Consider the following 21,233-nt stretch of genomic DNA (forward strand, 5'->3'; position numbering starts at 1 on the left):
AATGAGGTGGGGGGGGGGGGGGGGGGGAAACAGGCACTAGACTTCTAGAGACAAAAGAAATAATGAAGCTCAAGCCAGTGTTCAAATGCACGCAAGTCAGCTGTACACCCTCTTTAATGCAAGAAATCTACCTTCCACAGTAAAATCTGACAGTTTTAGAAAAAAAGAGTAAGTATACTTTTTTCCAGGTGTGTTTAACTAGTGGTAGTTGGTAGTTTCAGCTGAGTAGGATGATGTCTGCAAGAACAGGCCTGTAAGGGTTAGGCATTCATCATAAATGCATACAGGCAATGCATATGTACATTATCATGTTTACATGTTCCTCTTCTTGAGTAACTCCATCCATTATTGGGACACAGGTAAACTAGGAGAGAGTTGGGTTTTTATATTTTGTATCATTTTACATGGGTAAAACTTGCCTCTTGTTTACAGCCTTTATTTATACAGTTACCAGGGTGCCTTCTGTGGAATATTAAACAAAACATATACTTCAGTGACTAACTCTTGAAAAAATAGAAATAATCAGGAGCTTCTAGGGATCTTCAGCTTTGGCAAAGAGACAACATTTTAAGTGGAGAGTAGACTGCATCCAACTTGAAAAATTTCCAAACTGATCATGTGTCATGATTTGTAGGGACACAAGGTGAAACTCGCAAAGAGAAGATAAAGGACAACAAAAATCAGGAATGATTTCTGTTTCAGTGTACAGATTGAAGGTTTATTTTCCCTGAGTAATGTTTTTGAGTGCAAAATTAGTAGTGTATAAGTTAAATTTATTCTTTCAACTCTTTCAGGATTTTGAGTGACTGGCCAGATCAGGTTATTCTCTTCCCTGCTAGTAATGTTAATACACACAAAAATGATACATTAAAATATTTTTATTACAATACAGACAATTGGGCTCAAAATTAATACAAATTAAGATAAAATATTTACAAGGTAATGTGTACAGTGTAGCTGTTTGAACAGCATAAACAAGAGAATGTCTAAAAACCCACATTCCTTGAGTATTAAGTAACAGAGAGAGCAGACCCCCAGCTTGTTCAAGGGGAACATGCATCCATTGGCAAAGGCTTTCTGAAGAATGAGAAACTTTGGAACAAGATTTGTAAAGTTAAGGGGAAAAATATTTACTTTATAAAGAAAAATCTGGGGGAGGAAGAAGAAAAAAAACATTACTTCATGGTGATGCTCTGTGCTATTCTTAGATCACTATCATTAGTTCTTCCCAAAACTTACACACCCCAGGCAAAAAAGTGGATTTTTTAGTAATTGCTACTGTAATACTGCCACCAGATGCCTTTTAGATGCAATAAAAACAACCCATGGAATTATAGAAGAGTTTAACCACTTTTTAAATAGAAAAGTCTTCACTTACAGTGTTTCTTTCAACAAGAATATTTTTAATGGGTGAAACATAATTCAGTTAGAAGAAAACATGGGCTCATTCCCACTTTCCTCAGAGTGCTCTTTCTGCTGGTCTGCCACTCCTACACCATTATAAAATTAACCCAAGTCTCATCAGTAGTCACCAGGGATTTGTTATAAATACACCATCCATTTGTAAAAATGTGCAGGTCATTTCTCTAGTTGCTGAGGGGTACTAAAGGCTTCATAAACATTAGCAGCAAAATCTTTCACTTGTTCCATCATCAACAGGTCCTGGAAGAAAGGTATAAAATAAGTTTCCTTAATCACACAGATTCCCCACTATTCTGCCTGTGCTGTAGTACAGAATTCCAAAGAAAAGCATCTGGCACTCCCACAGGCACAACTGAAACGTCTTGCTTTAGAAAGGTTTAGGAGCAGACCTGCAAGTGGAACCAAGGCAAGATGTCTGTGCTTCTGCATGGTTCAGCAGAAGAAAGAAGCTCCACAAAAACTGTATTTTTGGAAGATGCAAATTGACAAAAAGTTTTTTATGGCAATTGTCTTCAACTTATTTTTTAACACCACTGAAATTAAACTGTAACATTAAGAAGAAATATACAACGTTAATTTCAAGATTTTACTTGGGATATTACAAATAAGGCAGATTCTTACCTGAACAAAATGACTAGGTGTTTCACTGCATACTGAATGGATCTGTCCATTTATTATTGGAATTATCTTGGCTAAAGGAAGACTGACACTGGAAAGACTAGGAAAAAACAAAAAATATTGACTTACTCTGACACAGATGAAGCCACTAAGCCATGATTATAGAATTCTAAGTAATTACCACTTAAAAAGTAAGAATTGAAAGACTGCAAACTAAAATGTATGGATGAAGGTTTTTTTCTCCATATCAAGGCTTTCCTTTAATATAGAGAAGTACCAATTCAATTCCAGTTCATGTTCTTATTGCAGTTTCACACTTGCTTCTCATTTAAGAGAATTATGGTTTAGTCAAAGTCTTTACATGTGTATGTAAGTAGACAGGTCACAGAACTGCCTGTCTACAATTTCATGCTATTTCAAACTAAACCAGGCTTAGGCAGATAGCCAAACTATGGACTTTGGGTTATTTTAAGTGATGTAAATAGTATATATTTAAATTAAAACATAACTCTGAAAGCCAATAGTTACTAAAATAAACATACATAAACCCAGTTATCATTCCAGCTTTTAATTTTAGTATTTGAGAAATAATATTTCAAGGATTTGAACTCAGCTTTTGGATTTGTAATGCTCTCACCACACTGATGAAAACGAAAGTAAACTTCAAAATAAAAGCTATTTTTAAACATTCACCTAGGAGGATGTAGAAAACCCTGAATGTGACTGCATTTTATCTGCATACCAGTGAAACCTAAAGCTTCATGGCTGCTTTGGCTCCCTAGCACTGAAGGATCAGGGCAGTGCCCACCCCCCTTTCCTTGAGAGTCACAGTAGCTGATGGAGGCTGGGGCACTCAAGAGCTCATGGGCTGCAGGGGAGGGCTCTCCTTCTCACAGCCTCACTGAGCACACATCTGTCAGGAGGCACCATCTGAGGGAAAACCCTTCCCAGCCCAAAAGGCACTCTGTGCAGGCAAGAAGTGGGAGGTACATGTCATCTGAGCTCTACTTCTAGGTCTGCAAGTAATGGTGGGAAAGAACCTCACCTAATTCTAGTGATTTCATGGGTGGGAGGAAACATGAATCCTCCTAGCTGCCTTCTTAGCCAAAGTGAGGAGAACACAGTCATCTCTGAAGAGCAAGAAGCAGAATAATATTTCTAGCACAAGAACTCCAAGGCAGGAAAATCAAGAGCCTTTTTGGAATTCACTGTGAACCTAAATCATTACTGACATGAGAACCACAACAAAAGTAAACATTTACCTATTTACAGAGCTGTTTTGAGAAAGGTCCTTTTCAGTAGGTCTAAAAAATTCTGCCATATTGTCCAGCAGTCGACTGAATCCTCTATTTAAACATGTGCTCAAAACTGTACTGAAGTCTGGACTGAAAAGAAAGAATAATAGAAAAAAAAAGTTTTATTCCTGGGTTTAATTTTTTTCAAACTGAAAAGCCCTGCAAGTATTCCGTGCTACAGGTGTGCCTCCCCTCATGGGTGATGTATGAGCCAGACAAATGCCACGAGCATTGCCACCTCAGGAAACACCAGGTCCCTCAACAACCTGAACTCTATCCTAAGATTACTAAAACCCAGATACACCTGAAGCATTCATCACTTCTATTTCTTACTAACATAGAAGGGACTTAAGCTTAAAGTGCCCAACCTTCCTAGCAGCTAAACTGTAGGAATAGTTTCACATTTGCCTCAATTCCCTCAAATCCTATGTTTATAATAGAAGCCTCATTTTTACCAGCTCTCTGGTAAAAAGTCACATACAACCACCCTCAAAACTAAGCATTAAAAATAAATTCCAATAAGCCAAAACTGGTGTTCACTTCATCAAAGCAAGTAAATCCAATACAATTACTTTCAATTTACACTGCTTTGGCAGAAGAGAAGCACTCCTCTGTTCCTATGTAACTACAGAGCAGGTGAGGAAGAGATAATAGGGCTGACTGCCAAGGGTATCCTGGCTATCTCATTAAGGCAGCATTATTTCTTTAAATGTTTCAGAGCTCACAAGTTTTGAAAATCCCAGCCTACACCTGTTAAATATAAAAATTTATTGCAGAATAGTCACATTTCTCAAATGAAAAGTTGTCAGCTTTTTGTATGAAAGTAATTGTCTTACATAAACAATAGTTTTGAGGAGGAGTTTAATGTGAATACGGCATATTTCTCTATACCTTTCCAGCATATCTCTAGTTTCATTCAGTAATTTAATTGTAGCAATGTCTCTTTCTGTGAGTCCACAGGCCTAGAAAAACCAAAGACAGAATTATAAGTAAGTGCCATCAGCAACCATAAGAGTAGAAATAGAAAAAGTTCAGTATTGTGGAATTAAGTCAAGATGTACATGTCAAATATAAAAGAAAATACTGTTGTAAATCAGATTCTTTATAATTTGTGTTTTAAAGAGTCACTGTAGGATTTTTAACTAAAAACAGTACTGGCAGAAAATACCAGACTATTTGAGGAAGTCATTTTTCCAATTCTAACCTTCAATACTGAAATCAACCCAGTGTATCAGATACAGTTAAAGCAGTTAAGTGCATGTAGTCACATGCTAAAGCCCAGGTTTCCTCATTACACCAGTGTAACACCAAGTGAAGGATGAGTTTTCTCTGGCCTGTGGTGTGGATAGAGACAAACACCTTCACAAAATTTAAGAAATTAATGTTGTGACTGAGATTAGATACACTTCTCTCTTCACTCCTATTCATTTTTCAGCCCAAAGCATCAAAGGAGTCCAGCACACCATTCTCTTGTGCACCAGACAAGATATTTCAGCACTCCACGAATACTGCTGGCACACAAGTGCAGAGGACACAATTTATCTTAGGGCTGAGTTAAGCTGTGCTGTGTCACAGCTTCTTTTATAGGCTAAAGGCAGTAACTGGGCTGCATTTCTGAGCACAAAGCTGACATTCTGAGGGTGACACTTGTTTTCTACCAAATCCAAAGAAAATGCAACTGTGCCTAGATTAAAGAGATAAGGACACCTGATTTATGACAGAAGAGGCTTTGCCATTTATTAAAGACACGGTACACTACAGGATTGCTATGCACCCTTCCTTCTCAAAAAAACCCCAAGAACACAAAAAAACCCAAAAAAAGCAGAATGAAAAAAGGTAGATGAAAGGAGCTGAATCAAGTACCTGGCTAGCCAAGGGGTTTTCTTCATCTGGCATCAGATAATGACATAAGGGAGAGTAAGATGCAATCTGATTCAAATCTTTACGTTCCACTACTTCCCTGATATCTTTAAGTTTCTGCTCCAGCTCCAGAAGAGACAGGGTCTGCTTAAGGGAAATACTGGAAAGGAAAAAGATGACAGTTGATTGCAAAATGAGGAATGTTGCTTTCTCTTTCTACCAATAACATGCTTACAAGTAACAAGACTCCAATCAGCTATGTGGGTTTGCACTGGCAGACACAGCTTGCTATAATAAAAGCATTGTTTTGAAAAAGTCAATATGCCTGCTTTTTTCCCCCCTCAATTCTTATAAAACTCTTTATTTTGGGAACAGTCATCACAATAAAACTTTAAAAGCTAACCACAGAAAAATACAGGCTCTTACCTTCCAAAAACTTTATGCACGGCTTGTTTAACAATAGTTATTAACTCAGTCAGTCCTGAAAAGAAGAAAGTCAAAATTATTCTAACGATTTGCTCAAATCCTAAAAAAAAGCAGAATTTTATAAGTGTAGGTAGCTCATAATAAACACCATACCATCTCCTAAAAGGTGCTGGATGCTTGATAAATATTGCTGTTGGACTTCAGGGGGAGCTAGTGGTGTCTGTGGGAGAAAAAAACACAACAGTTCCTGTAACATGTCAACAGTAGAGAACAATGCAAAAATAATTTCAAAAATAATTTCCTTAGTTTTTGTAATACTTTTCAGCTAACAGATTGCTCCACTCTCTTCAACTTTGTACTGACCCTTCCTGCCCATCAACCCCTGGATCTGTCATAAGTCTTCTGGCATTCTTTTCCTCACACCTACACAGGTTTCTCTTTCATCTTCATTGGCACAGAAAAGATCTTTCACTTTTCATTCACCTAAAGGAAAGTTTCTTAAAAACCTGCATTGCAGGTGAAACTAGACCCTCTGCCACACCAGAAATTAATCTAGTGGAGTAAGTTTTTTATGCTGAAATCTAATAAAAGCTTATATGACAGAAAAGAAGCTTTCAGAAACCAAGACAGGATTCCAGTTTGCCCCAACAGAATGCATCAGAGTTGGCCTTGTCAACCCACTTCTCTATTGAGAAATTAACAGAAAAGAAACATGTTTCTAGTTCAAACTCCTTCTGCCCTACTAAAACAGCTTTTTCAGGTTTTATAAACTGAAGTACTACCTCAATCAACTCTGGCCTTCCTATTGAAACCTTCTCTCTCTCCATCCTGCCTTGACATGCTGTTCCTTGACTCTCAGCAGAAGCTATCATGGGGCTGGGGGGGCAGGCAGGTGAGAATAATCAGTTTTTATTCATTATTTTTAGATAAGCCATCCAGCAATTTGCCAGTCCCACTCTCTATAACGGGTACTTGCTTACTGTGGGAGTAATCTATTTTTATTGAGCAGTGATACACTATATAAACAAAAACCAGCTCTTCTACCTTGCTTGTCCCCGGCAACAGACATTTAGGTAGATGACCTTTTGGAGTTCAACCAAATAGTGGAAATTTCAAAGACAACATTTTTCTTCTTTAATCTCAGAAAAATTTAACGGGAGGAATTAATGTGTGTACTAAGAATACCTAATATATATATCTTTGCTTACATATCTTGAATCATTCACATGGTATTACCATTTCATAAAAATCAAAGCAAAGAAATAATTTCATGTTGGTGTTCAAATAGAAAGCAGCCTTCTTTAAGCAAGACAAATGCAGACAAAAGGCATTCTCCAACATTTCTGGTATTCAGGTAGGCAACAGTATCACCATCATCCTAATCACATCACATCCTATCACATCATCCTAATTTAGATGCTATTAAAGGACATCAATATATCGTATACTGCCAGTAATGCTTCCACATACCCCACTCCTGTAAGGATCCTTGGTTTCATTTCAATAGTCCTAAGCTCTGCCCTTTTCCTCTCACCCAATAACCCTTTCCCTTCCAAGGAAACACAAGTCCTACCTTTGAAACAAAGCAAGACACTTACTGTGCCGTTCTTGCCGAGCGTGACGTTATCCAGGTAGATGTAACCACCGATGATGTTTAACTGGACTCGCAAGAGAACCACGAGCATACAGGTGCTGTACACAGCCACAATACTGCGTGTGAAACCTTGAGAAGACAAGAACAGACTGACTGCAAAGTCAGGGAAATAAGGATGAGTCGGGGAGAGAGTGCTCTCCAAGACTCAGAAGTGCTGATTACTTTTAAATATGCAGTCACATTTCTCTCAGTGCTTGTCATAAAATGTTTTCACAACATATACCTAAGATGGTCATGAGTCCAATGTGCTGGAACTACATCTAAAGTGACCCATTTGAAGTCCTATATTAATATCATTTTGCACACTGCACAAGTTATTTTGAGAAAATAAAAATCATACAAGTTGTTCCAGAAGTAAAATGTTTACTGTCAGATCATCTTTCTTCATTAGGCCAGGAAATACACAGTCTAAGTTAGCCCTCATCATGCAATTCAGACCACAAAAAAGTTGTCAAAAAAGTTACCTAAGACAGAAGCAGATAAAAGCTAAAGAAGGAAAATTAAAATGAGCATCAGCTACCAGCCAGTAGGCAATGAGGGTGTGTAGAAGAAGCATCATGAATACATACAGAAGGGAAGCAAGGAATCAGATGAAAAGTAGGATCTGTAAAGGTGTTAGGAAAAGAGGAAAAAACCAAAAGGAAGCAAACATATAACAATAGAATTTCACTGCATAATTATCTCAGTTTACTTTTTTCTTCCCTTCCACTGTTTCCATCAGCCAATAAATTATAAGATGATCCGAAGCCTTCATGACCACTGCTCTAGTTGCTCTCTCCAACAGGCTCAAAAAGAGGGAACTGCTGGCCATGTAAGGGCTGACCCACATTTCTGATTGAATTTCCATTACATCCAGCATAGAATTTCTGAAACTAGTTTCATTTTATTGTGACAGCACAGAAGGGTCTCCGAAAGTTTTATTGAGCATAGTAGCAGGAAGGCCAATAAAATTCTTCACCTTGGTCTCCAAGCTTCTAACTTCCCATGGGACTAAGAAAAGCTCCTTCATGAAAAGTCTTTTGGGGGTGCAGGGGCAGGGAGCAGGTTTGCCATGTGTGTTACACTACCTTCACATCTACTGAAACAATCCAGTGTAAAGATTGTTTTAAATGGTGTGAACGACATTTTAAATCTACACTAAATAATTATGAAGATGTAATCTTCCATTTCCACTTACTTATTATCTTTAAATCCTCCCATATTTCTAACTTGTTTGCTGGCCTGTGGGAAAAATAAATGGAAATACTAAGAATTATATTTTAATTGGAAATTAACAAGCATGTTAAAATGACATAGCAGTGCTCTAAGGTGAACTTATTTAGCCACCATAATTATTCATTAATATACCCAGGTCTGTATCTCTTTCAGGAAAGGCCTTGTTCAAGAAAGTAGTATATAAACAACACACTATAAAGGCATAGAAAAGATATTCAAACTTTAAGGTACAAATATAGCATTTAGTGATGTCAATTGCACACTTATATTATCAACTTTGAGTTACTACAGTATGCAGTCGGAAAAAGCCATTGATAGTACAGTGGTCTTTTCTGAGGCCTTGACTCTATATATTTAATGTTGACTCAGTTCAGCAGGACTTCCTGTGTGTAATACATGCAGGATCAGAATTTCACTGTCCTGCTTTCTTGCAAGATTTACCACTGCCTGATGTGTTTAAAGTTCATATTTGATCATCAAAAACCAAAGAGATCCCGATCATCGGTGGAACGAAATCTTGCACCATCCACACTAATACATGTTGATCTTTTTTCTTTTGTTGAGGTCTGTTCACTTTTTTGACCTGACCAATTCCTAGAAGTTTATATTCTGCAGTCAACAAAGCAAGACAGTAGATTGCATAGATACACCTGAACTGCCTGAAGTACATTGCATATTTATAACTACTCTCCAGAGGTAATCTTAGCAATACAGCAGCAGTAGCAGGAATAAAAAGCAAGCTAACCATCCAAAATTTTCACCAGTCATTCTCACCTGTTAAGCACTGTCAGTAAAGAATGGCTACTGTGTGTCAATTTTGGAAGACAGATATTGTAAAAGTCACTTAGGGAAATATTTGTTAATTTCTTAGGATCAGAATTAACACTTAAATATTTAGAGCCAAGAGTCCAAATTAACCTATACTTTACAGTAACCTAGTTTATTAAAAAAAAAACAAAGCACCCAAACCCCAGCACTCCTCACCAGAAATCATTTCTCTTTACACACATAACATGTGCACTTTGGCATTAGTTTGAACACTCTATCACTTCCATAAACAAAAACTTTTATGTTTACCACTATCAAATTATGTGAATAAACTGATACAATAAGCTATTAAGTCTGCAACTCTGAAAACTAGAGACAGATTAAATAAACAATAGCTGAAAGACATACATGGATCCATGACAAATATAACTAATTCACACACTTTTTGCAAGCTACTCTATGAAAGTTTTTAAAGCTTTGCTAAAATGAAATGAAGGGCTTTGTAAAAAAATACTGTAATATTTCTATACATAAACAACAGGATTCAAAGCTGTAGTTGTTACTTATCAGGGCTAAGTTCTTCACGCAGAATGAAGAGATAAAGAGAAGCCAGTATATCATCAGCCAACTACACTTGCACCTATTACATCAAAACATCTGCTAGAGCTCATGCTTACAGAACTTCTCCTTACAACGTAAGGAGATAACAGTTAAAAATTAACCGTTAAAGTCTTCAAGTATTACACCTAAGAGTGGAAATTAATTTTTCAGTCTTCATCTCCTGCAATCTACTAAGACTCAGGTGCTACCCAAAGCTCAACTTTTACTTCACATTTTTTTATTTGGAAGGCCAAATGGAAGGCCAAATGGAATGCTTCTCACTATGGAAGCAAAGGGCAATGCAAACAGAAACCAGAAATTTGGAATAAAGCCAAGTGCTGAAGAGGTGGGAGATGTGCAACATCTGCAAGGCTGCAGAAGCAGGAACTTCACCTTATCCAATCACTGGGCTTTAAAAAGAGGACAGACTGAGCAAGAATATCTGTGGTCTCAGGTGCTGCTCCCTCTTCAAAAATTTCTCTGGAGGTCTGAAGACCTTCAGCCTCCTTACACCCCCAGGGTACCACTGGCCACACCAAATTTAAGGAAATGAATGGATTTTAAGTTAGAGAAGATTACTTAAGGCATAATATGATCTGTAACAGATGATAACATAGATCCATAACATGGTAAGCCACAACACAGATTATGTGAGAAAAATAATACATCTTCAGGGACATTAAAGAAAGGCAAATCTCCACATTTGCTCTTTTGTATATTCAACAACAGCACTCAAGGGCCTGGAGCTGTTTGATTGATCTTCTCAAATGGAAGTGGAAAGCAAAGAAATCTATACCTCCATGCATAGCAGAGCTTCTTCAAAGAATCACTTCAAAGTGGAGCAAGCTTTGATGGCTGGTTCCATTATCTGTGCCTTCACAACCCCTTCCCTACATTTCAGTTCAAAACTTTCAAGCATCCAGTTAAAACTTCCTCAGTGTAAATAAAATAAGAAGTATTAAGACACAAATTCCACTGTAAGATACACACTAAATAGCCTTCCATGCTTACAGAATGTTGCATGTAGCAAGCATTAAAAAAAAATTTTCTAAGTGCATTCCAGTAACAAAAAAGCCTAATCTCTATTTTCACTATTATTGCTGGAACTCAGAGGTGCATCAATGTACCCCTACAATGTTTCGAATGGTCAATTTAGACAGCAGGTGTATCTTGATAAGAGAATGACTGCTGCAGAGAACAAACTAAGGTACCACATGTCTTCACCACTGAACAAAGGATTACAAACTGTTGCAGACTGTTTGCTGCACAGTTCAGATGACGTACCTGGTGATCCACAAGCTCTTTTGTTCATTCAGTTTAATTTTTTCATTGAATAAGGCTTCTATTATGATAAATACATTCAATCTATTAAAATTAACCTTTCCCAATTTCTTGCTGTTCGGGGTAAACAATATTCAATAATAGCTGCAAATACTCAGAGAGTTTATTATAAAAACATCATTCAGGCTGCAATTCCCACTTTAAAACAAGCTGCTCTGTTGTGGAAGCTTCTGGACTGGAAAAAGCAGTGACAGAATAGGTAACCTACTAAATATTAAGACAGCTGAGGTTTTAGCTGTATAAATAAACTAGTGGGAGGTAATCTAGAAAGACAGTCCAGAGTGAGTCAGAAATCCTGTGTTAATTGCCTACAAAACACTTCTACTCTGTGCCATATACCAAGCAATTTATGTTTAAGGTATCCTATTATGCACTTTACGTATTTAAAAACAGGCTATTTGTTCCTGCACTTGTCAGGAATTCCAAGATGTTTTCTGACAGGGAAGTATTTCTGTTAATGTATGACATGTCCCTATTTGTTCAACTTCAAAAAATAAAATTTAAAAATTACTTCTCATCACTTATATGTATTTGCAATCTCATCTTGGGATACTTTCCACTACTACTCATGTCTGAACTTGGTAAGATTACATAAAAATTTTTACAAATGCAACATCAACAACTCAGTCAAAATATTCTGTTCCGTTTAAGAGAGGACTAGATCCTCCAACTACTGTTATCAATCTATCTATCTATCTTATAAACATTCCAACAAAAAAACAACAAAAAACATGGCTCTCACTGCAGCACCTTAAAGGAAGTATTATTTCCTGTAATTTTTGGAAAATTCCAGCCATACCTACCAAAATACATCTAACATGACAAAATATTTACATAGTGATTTCAAAACACCTTAAGACCAATGAATCAATGGGACACTAAACCAAAATTCTGCATACTCTCTACACTATATAATTTAAAAAAACTTGTCATCAAAACAAGTGGAGTTTGACACATTTAAGATAGTCTTACCTATTTTTAAGAAGAGATGTGAGACTCTCAGAGTTTAACTGATGCATTAAGGCATCCCTCAATGTCGGAAGCATTGACAGTACTGTTATTAAAAGAAAAAAAACAAACAACAAGACCTGTCAACATCAACAAAAAAAGCCCATTATAAACCCATCCTCAGCTCACACTCAATAGCTGCTATAGGATGTACATCCCATTGCTCAACAGGCAAAGCTTGGAGGACAAGCAAAATAGGAAACCCAGGGAGTATTCAGAAGGGCAATACCCTGTGTGCCTCTCATGATCTGGGGCACAATGCTGCTCTTACCATGTGGTTTTACTGGCTCCAGCTGCACATGTGTATTCACATCCTGCATATACATGCCTTCAACCCCCCAGAAGAAAAGCTGGTAAAAACCTATACTGCTGCATTTCTCCCAGGGAGAAGAAAAAGAGCTGAGGTTTGTTTTATCCAGCAAGAGAACTGAAGAAAGGTATGTTATAAATGAGAGAAAGCTAGTGGGAAGAAATCCTTTAATTTCAGAACAATGTCCAATCTGCTGTTACATGACAGGAACAGGAAATGGAAAACATGATAAATACTAAGAACAAAGTATGAAAAATCTTGTCAAGAACACATGCTGCCAAACATAAGATACTTTGTACAAAGAAGGGCAAAGAAAAACCTAGTCCTTGCAGCAATATCACTCCCAGCAGTACAAAATGGAAAAGATGAAAATTAAATACTAATTGGTCAGGGTAAACAGGTTGGACTTAAAGCCACCCAAGAAGCCCTTACAAATTTCAACAGAAAAAGAAAATACTGCCTAATTTGTTCAATAAAAATAGTTTTGAATGGCCTGTATTTACAATGGCAAGGAATTTGTTAAAATTCTCTGTGATCTCCTTTCCAAAAATCCTAAGACTGGTGCTGTAAGAAAAAGTACTTTCACTATTTGCTCTCCAGCTAGGCAGCTACTTTCTAACTCTGTAGGAAACTGATGGGTTGATGTGCTTCTTATTAAAAATTACCCACCAAGCTCTCCATGCAGCTTACTAACAATGTGCTATAATGAATAAAATAATCCTGCTGTAAATTCAGTATTGTTTGAATCTAACTGTTGTTTCACACCTCAATACCACAAGCAGTTTAAGGCAAAAGGTCCTGAAGTGACAAAAAATTGTAACCTGCATGTATACTAGTAAGTTTACTGGCGGTAAGGATTCAGATGTCCCCTAAAATCCCTTTAATCCTCTACTCTTCAGACTCTCCTTATCTGCAAAGCAACTCTATTTATGCACCAGTATTAAATTAAGATTTTGAATTAACCTACATTTCTTATTCCTCTTCTATCTTGACAATATGTAGCATAAATCCCCAAATACCTCCTCCTTATCTAAAACAGCAGCTATTTCCTTATCTTACCTGTCATATTGCAGGTCCTCTGATTGCTCTCAAAATGGTACTGCCTTCGTGCTTGGGCAATATACTCAGCTGCCTCTCGTTCCTGGATTTCTCTGATTTTCTTCTGCCCATATTTTCCCAGTAAATAGACTCCTATAGAGAAATATCCATATTAGAAGGTGCTTTTAAGAAGTGAGAAGGGTCCCTTAACCACTTTATTTGATTTTAAACACAAGGGTGCATGGTGGGTTTTTTTTTTTTGGACATGGGTGTCTTGAATCTTTTAATAATTACTGGCAAAGCAATACTCAGAAAGAATGTTGTCAAAATTCATTAAAACGTCAAGGCTTATGACTTGAATCCGTAGAAAAAGCTTTCCTGAGAACAGGTATCTTGCCATTCACAGAAGACATTTTTGGTACTACCGCAATGTGAACAACTAATACTAAAGAGACTGAAAAAAAAAAGAGAAGCAATGTATGAAGAATAGAGGAAACAAAGAGAAATGCACAGTCTAGAGATGGGTGAAAATTTAAATTTTTAAAAACATATATTTCTAAAATTAGCAGAAGTTAGAAATAAAACTCAATTACTCTCATAAAGAGTATTTACTCTTCATTACATAAAGAGTAATAAAACTCTCACATATGAGAAAAATGTTATAGATCAACCCTTCCTTCATTTGGTCCTGAAACTTCTGTAGGAAGAACCTTAGTTTCAATGGGGCTTGACTGTGGCTTTTCTTTTTTTACCACACCTGGCTCCTACCTTCCAGTCACACTCTTCTATTGAGGGTCTGACCATCCCTCATCACTCTCACTATGAACCTTCATTTCCATAAAGACACACTTTGCATTTTGGCCTCTTCCACTTCCTTCACCTCTGAAGTTTCCCCCAACTGCTTGTCCCACACCACCAGGGATTCAGATATTCAGGCTGCCCAGAGCTCTCTTCCCATCTTTTTTCACATCTGCCAATTTTTCTAAGACATTCCTCAATATACCACTATACCTTCTAGGCTTATCCTCAGCATCTTTGCCCACTGTAGGCTGCTTTCCATGAACTTCTCCCCCTCCACCCAGGCCTTCTTATATCACCTCCCATGTGTCAGGTTCCTTGGCTGCCTCCTGTGTGCACTGGCAGCAGCAGTTTCCTACTTAGGTGTGTAACCAGCTCTTCTCCTGCTCTCTCATGAAAGACTTGGAGGGAGCACAGAGGTAAAGGAGGAACAAACCCATGCAAGAGAAGACTATTGTACAAGTCAATCATCTTCAGTCTCTGTGGACTAATACTCTTGACTACTGAAGCTTCTCTACAGAGAGCCAGCTCCAAATCTATCAGGTCAATAACAGCACACAATAGAAATATGAATAACAAATCAAGTATTCTAATTATTTTTCTCAAAGTACTTTATAAAGTTGTAATCACAAAGTTTTCTTCAAAGTTCAATTTTCACATTTAGAAGCCAATACTCAAACAAATGAGACATTTAACAGTTGCTGCATGCTGAAAGTTTCAAAACTGATTTCATAAATTAAATCTACAAAAACAAAAGAAAAATCCCCAAAAACCCCAACCAAAAACAAAAAAAAACCCACACAAACCTCATAAACAAACTCAAACTTCCTAAGATTTTGAATTCAGCTACATTTTTAGGTTAGTAAAATCTTCTGAAACATTCCCCAAAACTATCATCAGTGTTTGAAAAGCCTTGTCAACTCTGTGCTCCAACATTCATGGCTGCAAAAAAATCTAGCTATTCATACTGGCATTATGTTTGCTCATAGGCAACTACAAGCCAGACCAGTCTGGAACAACCACAGTCACTTCCATTTCCCAAAAGCCTCATAAAATAAAAATGGGTAAGTCTCTCCCTCACTTCAGCCTTTAGGAAGACTGCCCATTGGCCATATGGAATATTCACTTCATTAGATGCAAACTTTAATAGTATGGCTCCATGCACAAAAAATGTGATTCCAGCATTAAATGGTTAAACAAAAATGAGACTTTACAATGAAGATTATTTTCATCTAAAATGCTACCAATTCCTGCCAAGAATATCTATTTAGAATACAACTGTCAGGTTACTGATTTTTTTCAGCTAACATACTGAAATAGAAACAGTTTTTTTAGCATTAGTGATCAATTCTTGAACACAAGATTTTTCCAATCATTTTACCCCACTACATTTTTCACATTACATTAACATATAGACACTTGTCCAAATGATTAGTTTTGTTTCCTTTCCCTGCACCTCAAAATAAATCCTTTAAACTCCAGGTTTTGTATCAGAAAAATCCTAAGTATAAAAAAAGACTCTTCCTGAATGCAGACAGACCATAGCAGACATGCAAACAGTTCAAGAAGAATCATGTGTGTGCCCTGGAGTGATGTACAGGAGCAGCAGCTTTGAGATTGAGACAGCCAGTTGCTTAACACCCGCTTGTTAAGGCTGTGTGCCTAGTCTGTACTAAGAGCTGCTGTGGCCTGTACAGCCTGTACTGAGGGTACAAAGTTGCAGTAGCTGTCATCCAGGTTTAACAAGCAATCTCCAGAAAAAAACACTTGCCTAAAACTATGCAACACCAGCTATAAGTCTCCTTTCTCCCTCCCTTCCCTGAATTAAAGCATAACTTCGACCCACAGATGATGCTTAATCCAGGATTATCCTCTTCTTTGGAATGTGATGCATTTGAAGTCAACCAAAGTAAAAGCTGCACCACCCCCCCACCCACCTTAAGCAAAGCCAGCAAACAACAGTAATCCTGAGGTTTGGCTGCCAGCAGCAGACTCTCTGTGTTACCAACTGCATGGCTTGTAAGCGCCTCTAAGTCACCTGGAGGACACAGCACTCCACTTGTGAAACTCAAGTCTCACCTCTAACAATGAACTTCTGCCCACTGCACTCATTCCTGAGAGCAGCAGTGGAGCCTCTGCAAGTCTCTGGCTTATGGCTCCATTTCAAAGAGCTGCCAGCCAGCAAGTTGGCTTGCAGGAGTGTTCACGTTTTTCTTCGGGACAACCATGTGTATCTATATTAATATTAATTCAGAGGACCTGACAATAATACAGACTTCTCAGAATTCCAGAATGAATGCATCCCACAAAAGCAACCAACCCACCAGCAAGGGGGGGGGGGGGGAGGGGGGGGGAGGGTCACAAGGAACTGGGAGGAGACAGACACAGCCAAGACAGCTGATCCCAGGAGACCAAAGAAAGGGACACACCACATCATAGATGCCAACTCAGCAGTAAAACCAGGGGCAAATACAAAGGGAGGGGGGAGCACTGTTCAGGGGCTGCTGGGCATTGGTCAGGCCTGATTCTCTCCCTCATCCCAGTGGAGAAGGGGGTGTGTGCGTCTATGTGTGTATGTCCAGTGGCTCTGTGGTGCTTTAGTTGCCAGCTGGGAAGCACCCTAGGGTCTACAGCACCTATATCCTGCAGAAGCAACACTTTGATTTGAGATAAATATGCTCTAATTTGTCTCCATATCTCTCTTTGGCTGTAGCATTGTATAGTCTCTTCCCACCAAGATGTAAGCAATGTAAGAAGTTTACGAAGTCTGCAGGCTCTTACACGCTCACTCCAGTAGCCTCCAAGAGGTACAGTATTTCTCACATTGCATAAATTATGGCTTCCCTCTCCCTCAGCCCTTTCCTTTCTTCACAGCTGGAATGGAGGGCTGAAGAGAAGAGTGGGATAGGTAATTAGGAGGCATCAAGTTTTCAGGAAACCTCTTTTATAACCCTAACTAACCTTCACCCTCACTGCCATACTTACCTCAGGGGGAAAAAAGAAAAAAAAAAGTAAAAGTTTCAGTTATAAGAATTTTATTATGTAGGAATTGTGCTGACATACAGAAGTTTACATCCTTCCAGGACACAAACAGCTCTGTAAGTTGTGGTTTGTCCTTCTGTTCAAGCAAGCCATTCATCAAGGGACATAACAATTGTCCTGTTATGGTTGAAAACCATCTTTAAAACGTGCAGGCACTAAAGCCTTATTCTCTTGGTAACACTGAGTCCCATCAGAACATATTTAATGCCCCTGTGCTTACTCACAAACCAAGCCAACCTTCTCTCCTAAGCAGAGAGATTTCTGAACTGAAATGGTTTTTGTGAAAGCCAAAGGTCGCAACAGATGAAATTAAGCAATAATTAATGCACAACTGAAATCAGAACCATACACTGCAGACACACCCTGAGCTTGTTCTTCCACAGCAGCAAGAGAATTTCAATGGTGAATAATTTTGCAATATCTTCTGAAATCCACCTTGTATCTGAGCACCGAGATAAAAACTACTTTATTCAAACTATCCAATAAACACGTGAACCTAATGTGTCCTTGCAGCTCCATCATGCTCTCTCTCTCTCTGCTCTCCATATTTCTACTGGGTTTGATCCCACACCACTAGATTTTGCTTGCTAGAAGAGATTTAAGTCTTCAGTATGCAACGTATTTTATATATTGTTAAAGAAACAACTTCTAAAGAAAGGGTTTGTACAGGGTCTTTGCTAAGGTGAGGCCTTCTCAACCCCCCTCTGTAGTTAAAGGGAAGTTATACATATTTTTCAGTTGCTTTTCCCCCCAATTTGAGCTCTTATTTTGTGAGATTTGTGTCTTCATAAGCAATAAAATCTGTTGTAGTGTTAAGATTGAGAGAAATTGCATGAAGAATGACAGCCACTGATAACACACATGGAATCCACTTCAGTAAAGAGAGGAAAGGTTACCAACCAACTCTGATTTTGGTGCAGTAATTCAGTAACACAACATTGATACAATACTGTATTAGTAATAATGTAGAAATTCTTCTGTACTGTCTAATGAATCATTAAACATTCACATTAATCTCTGACCATATGCCAGTGAAAGACTTAAAATCATTAAATCTTGTGGTGTCCCATTTTCCTTGTTATACCCTCCTTCCCAGAAAATGCATGTGCAGCTCTTAAAAAAATGCCACAAAAATGTAGATTCCAGGCTCTGTGATTAAATCAGCAGATCTGGACGCTTTCCTTAAATCATTCAGCCACTTCCATATATTCTGTCTTCATTTAAAAGCAGTGTGTAAAGTTCCATTCCATCCTTCAAGATTTGGCATTATTTTCTGGAGAGTCCACCACGGATCTGGGAGTTCTGATCCACTGGTGCTGGCATTACCATAGCTCATAGAGTTTTTTTAAGGTCTGATCCCTAACTATGTAGAGGACCAAAGCACTCAAGATTTAGCTGCTGAACAGCTACAAAGCAGCACTCTGCAGCAATTCACTCCATCTCCCTGCTTCCCTTAAAATACCATGGTGCCAGGTTGCTCCTGGTGGCAGCTAATGGTGCTCACCTCCTTATGGAAGCCCGGATTTACTTCAGTCTCAATACATAAAAAGAAATTCTCTACAGTCCTCAAATACTGCATGTCCTGGAGAAATACATAATTGATCTATGCTGCAGAAAATGATAGCATAGTTGAATATTTTCAGTCAGAAGTTGAAATGCTTATTACAGGAAGAGCATCTTGGTATTTTTTGGGGTTTTTTTTTTCTTTTTTTTGTAATGCCTTAAAATACATTATTTTAGTCTGTAATTATTATTTTAAGCACCCTTCATCCAGTCAGTAGCATTTTAGTGAAAGTGACACTGAGCTGCATATAAACAATACCAATCATAAGGAAAAAACTGCAAGCTCAGTTACATTAGGTTTGTTTGCAGGCTGGCAGAAGGTTGTTTATATATGAGGAATTTAAGATTCCAGGCTATGAGAGACTCAGGCTCCCAGATACCTGCTTTCCCACTTGGGAAGTGATCCATATTTACTCACTGAAACTGGCAGAAATGATTTTTTATTATTACAGTTTGTCCACAAATTGGTGGACAGCTGAAGGGGAGGGAGAACATCTTCCAGGTGACAACCTGGAGTGCAAATCTGTTAACTTAAAAAAGGTGGGTTGCAAGTGTGGTGGTAAACATGACAGTGTGCTGCACTCAAAGAGAGCCACAAGCCTGCAGGTGAAAGGGTGAACTGGAGGAGCAGTCTGACCAGTACTGCAGTAACCATTGCCCAGACTATTATCATGGATTAATTGGCACTCTTTGGAAAACCACAGAAGGAATTAATGATGAAAGAATGCAGACGACACAAGAACGAAGGCAAGCCAGAAGTCAATACAGTTCACCTTCACAGCGGACTTCACCTGAATATATGACAAAATATACTAAAAAAGCCCTGTAGCCCCCAGAACACTCAACTGTTCAGGCTTCCAGTCAGGCTGTCCAGTTCTGTGTCATTTACATGGGCTGTAAGTACATTTGATGACTGAGTGCACAAAGACACAGCTGTGCCTTTTGAGAAGTATCTAATCTCCAGCTGCACAGCTATGCACTTCATTGTTCAACAGAGAGACAGATCCAATGTGTGCTTTTAAATCCATCTCCAGCTAAAAACAACCCAATAATAACTTCAAGGGAAGAGAGAGATTACTAGACCATAACCACCCTACAGGTTTCAACAAGAGCCTTAAGGGAGAAAGTGCTTGAATGCAATCTTCTCTGTGAAAGTTTTGTGTCTGCAACTAATCTACATTTGTCCAGAGAAGGGCAACAAAGCTGGTGAAGGGTCTGGAGCACATTTCCTATAAAGAGTGGCTGGCTGAGGGAGCTGGGGGTACTTAGCCCAGAGAAAAGGAGGCTGACGGGGAGCCTTACCACTCTCTACAAATACCTGAAAGGAGATTGTAGCCAAGTGGGGTCGGTCTCTTTTCCCAGGTAACAAGTGACAGAACAAGAGCACATAGTCTTAATGTGTGCCAGGGGAGGTTCAGGTAAGACATTAGGAGGAATTGCTTTCACAAAAGAGGCGATTAGACATTGGAATGGGCTGCCCAAGGAGGTTGGTGGAATCACCATCCCTGGAGGTGTCTAAGGAAAGGCTGGCTGTAGCACTGAGTGCCATGGTCTAGTTGACAAGGTGGTGTTCGGTCATAGGTTGGATTCCAAGATCTTTTTCCCAACCTAATTGATTCTGTGATATTTAAAAATTCACCTCAACCCACAAGTCACATATGAACGGGGAGGTGTCCAGCCTCCATCCCAAAAACAACACAAGTGTCACCCACGCCTCGCGCGGTTCAACCTTGTTTCAAAGTAAGGCGATCACCCGCCCTAAGAACACCCTGGCAACCCAAGTTCCTGCCTTTTAGGGCTCAAGGGACGACGAGATTCCCTCCCTGCTCCGGGGGAAAGTCCCGCTGGCACCGGGCTCTCCCGGCGGCGGACGGCGGGAGCACCTCGGTGTCCCCAGGCGGGCGCAGGGGCTGCGGCCCGGGGGCACAGAGCCTCTCCAGCCGGCGTGGGACCCGCCCGGCCGCGGGGGGCTCGTCGGGCCCAGCGCCAGCTCCGGGGGCCCCTCCCCGGCGGGAGCCGGGAGCGCTCCGCGGGGACTCCCCACGGCCGGCGCCGAGGCCCCCCCCGTACCGTCACCCCTGCCCTCGACCGGCACTCACCGCCAAGGAAGGTGCCAAGGGCGAGGCATTTCTTCTTGTGCCGCTTAAGGAAACTCCAGAGCGACCGGAGCATCCTGTGAGCCCGGCCCGGCCCGGCCGCCCCTCGGGTCCCCGCGGCGGCGGAAGGGGCGGAGGCGGCGGCGGCGCCGCCCGCGGTGCCCCGGAAGCAGCGGCCG

At 39.4% G+C, this 21,233-nt stretch overlaps 1 protein-coding gene across 1 annotated transcript; it reads right to left on the reverse strand.

Moving 5' to 3' along the window:
- Nucleotides 1-863: 863 nt before the first annotated feature.
- On the reverse strand, nucleotides 864-21,142 carry PEX3 (peroxisomal biogenesis factor 3). The gene is made up of 12 exons (XM_062488897.1): nucleotides 21,058-21,142; nucleotides 13,577-13,708; nucleotides 12,172-12,253; nucleotides 8,453-8,496; nucleotides 7,220-7,344; nucleotides 5,775-5,841; nucleotides 5,622-5,676; nucleotides 5,199-5,355; nucleotides 4,227-4,297; nucleotides 3,303-3,425; nucleotides 2,044-2,140; nucleotides 864-1,662 (listed from the first exon to the last, which is right to left on the reverse strand). The coding sequence occupies exons 1-12, from the start codon at nucleotides 21,128-21,130 to the stop codon at nucleotides 1,579-1,581; spliced, it is 1,110 nt and encodes a 369-aa protein (XP_062344881.1). The 5' UTR covers nucleotides 21,131-21,142; the 3' UTR covers nucleotides 864-1,578.
- Nucleotides 21,143-21,233: the final 91 nt, after the last annotated feature.

The sequence above is a fragment of the Cinclus cinclus genome, chromosome 3 (assembly GCF_963662255.1).
Source record: "Cinclus cinclus chromosome 3, bCinCin1.1, whole genome shotgun sequence".
Lineage (NCBI taxonomy): Eukaryota > Metazoa > Chordata > Aves > Passeriformes > Cinclidae > Cinclus > Cinclus cinclus.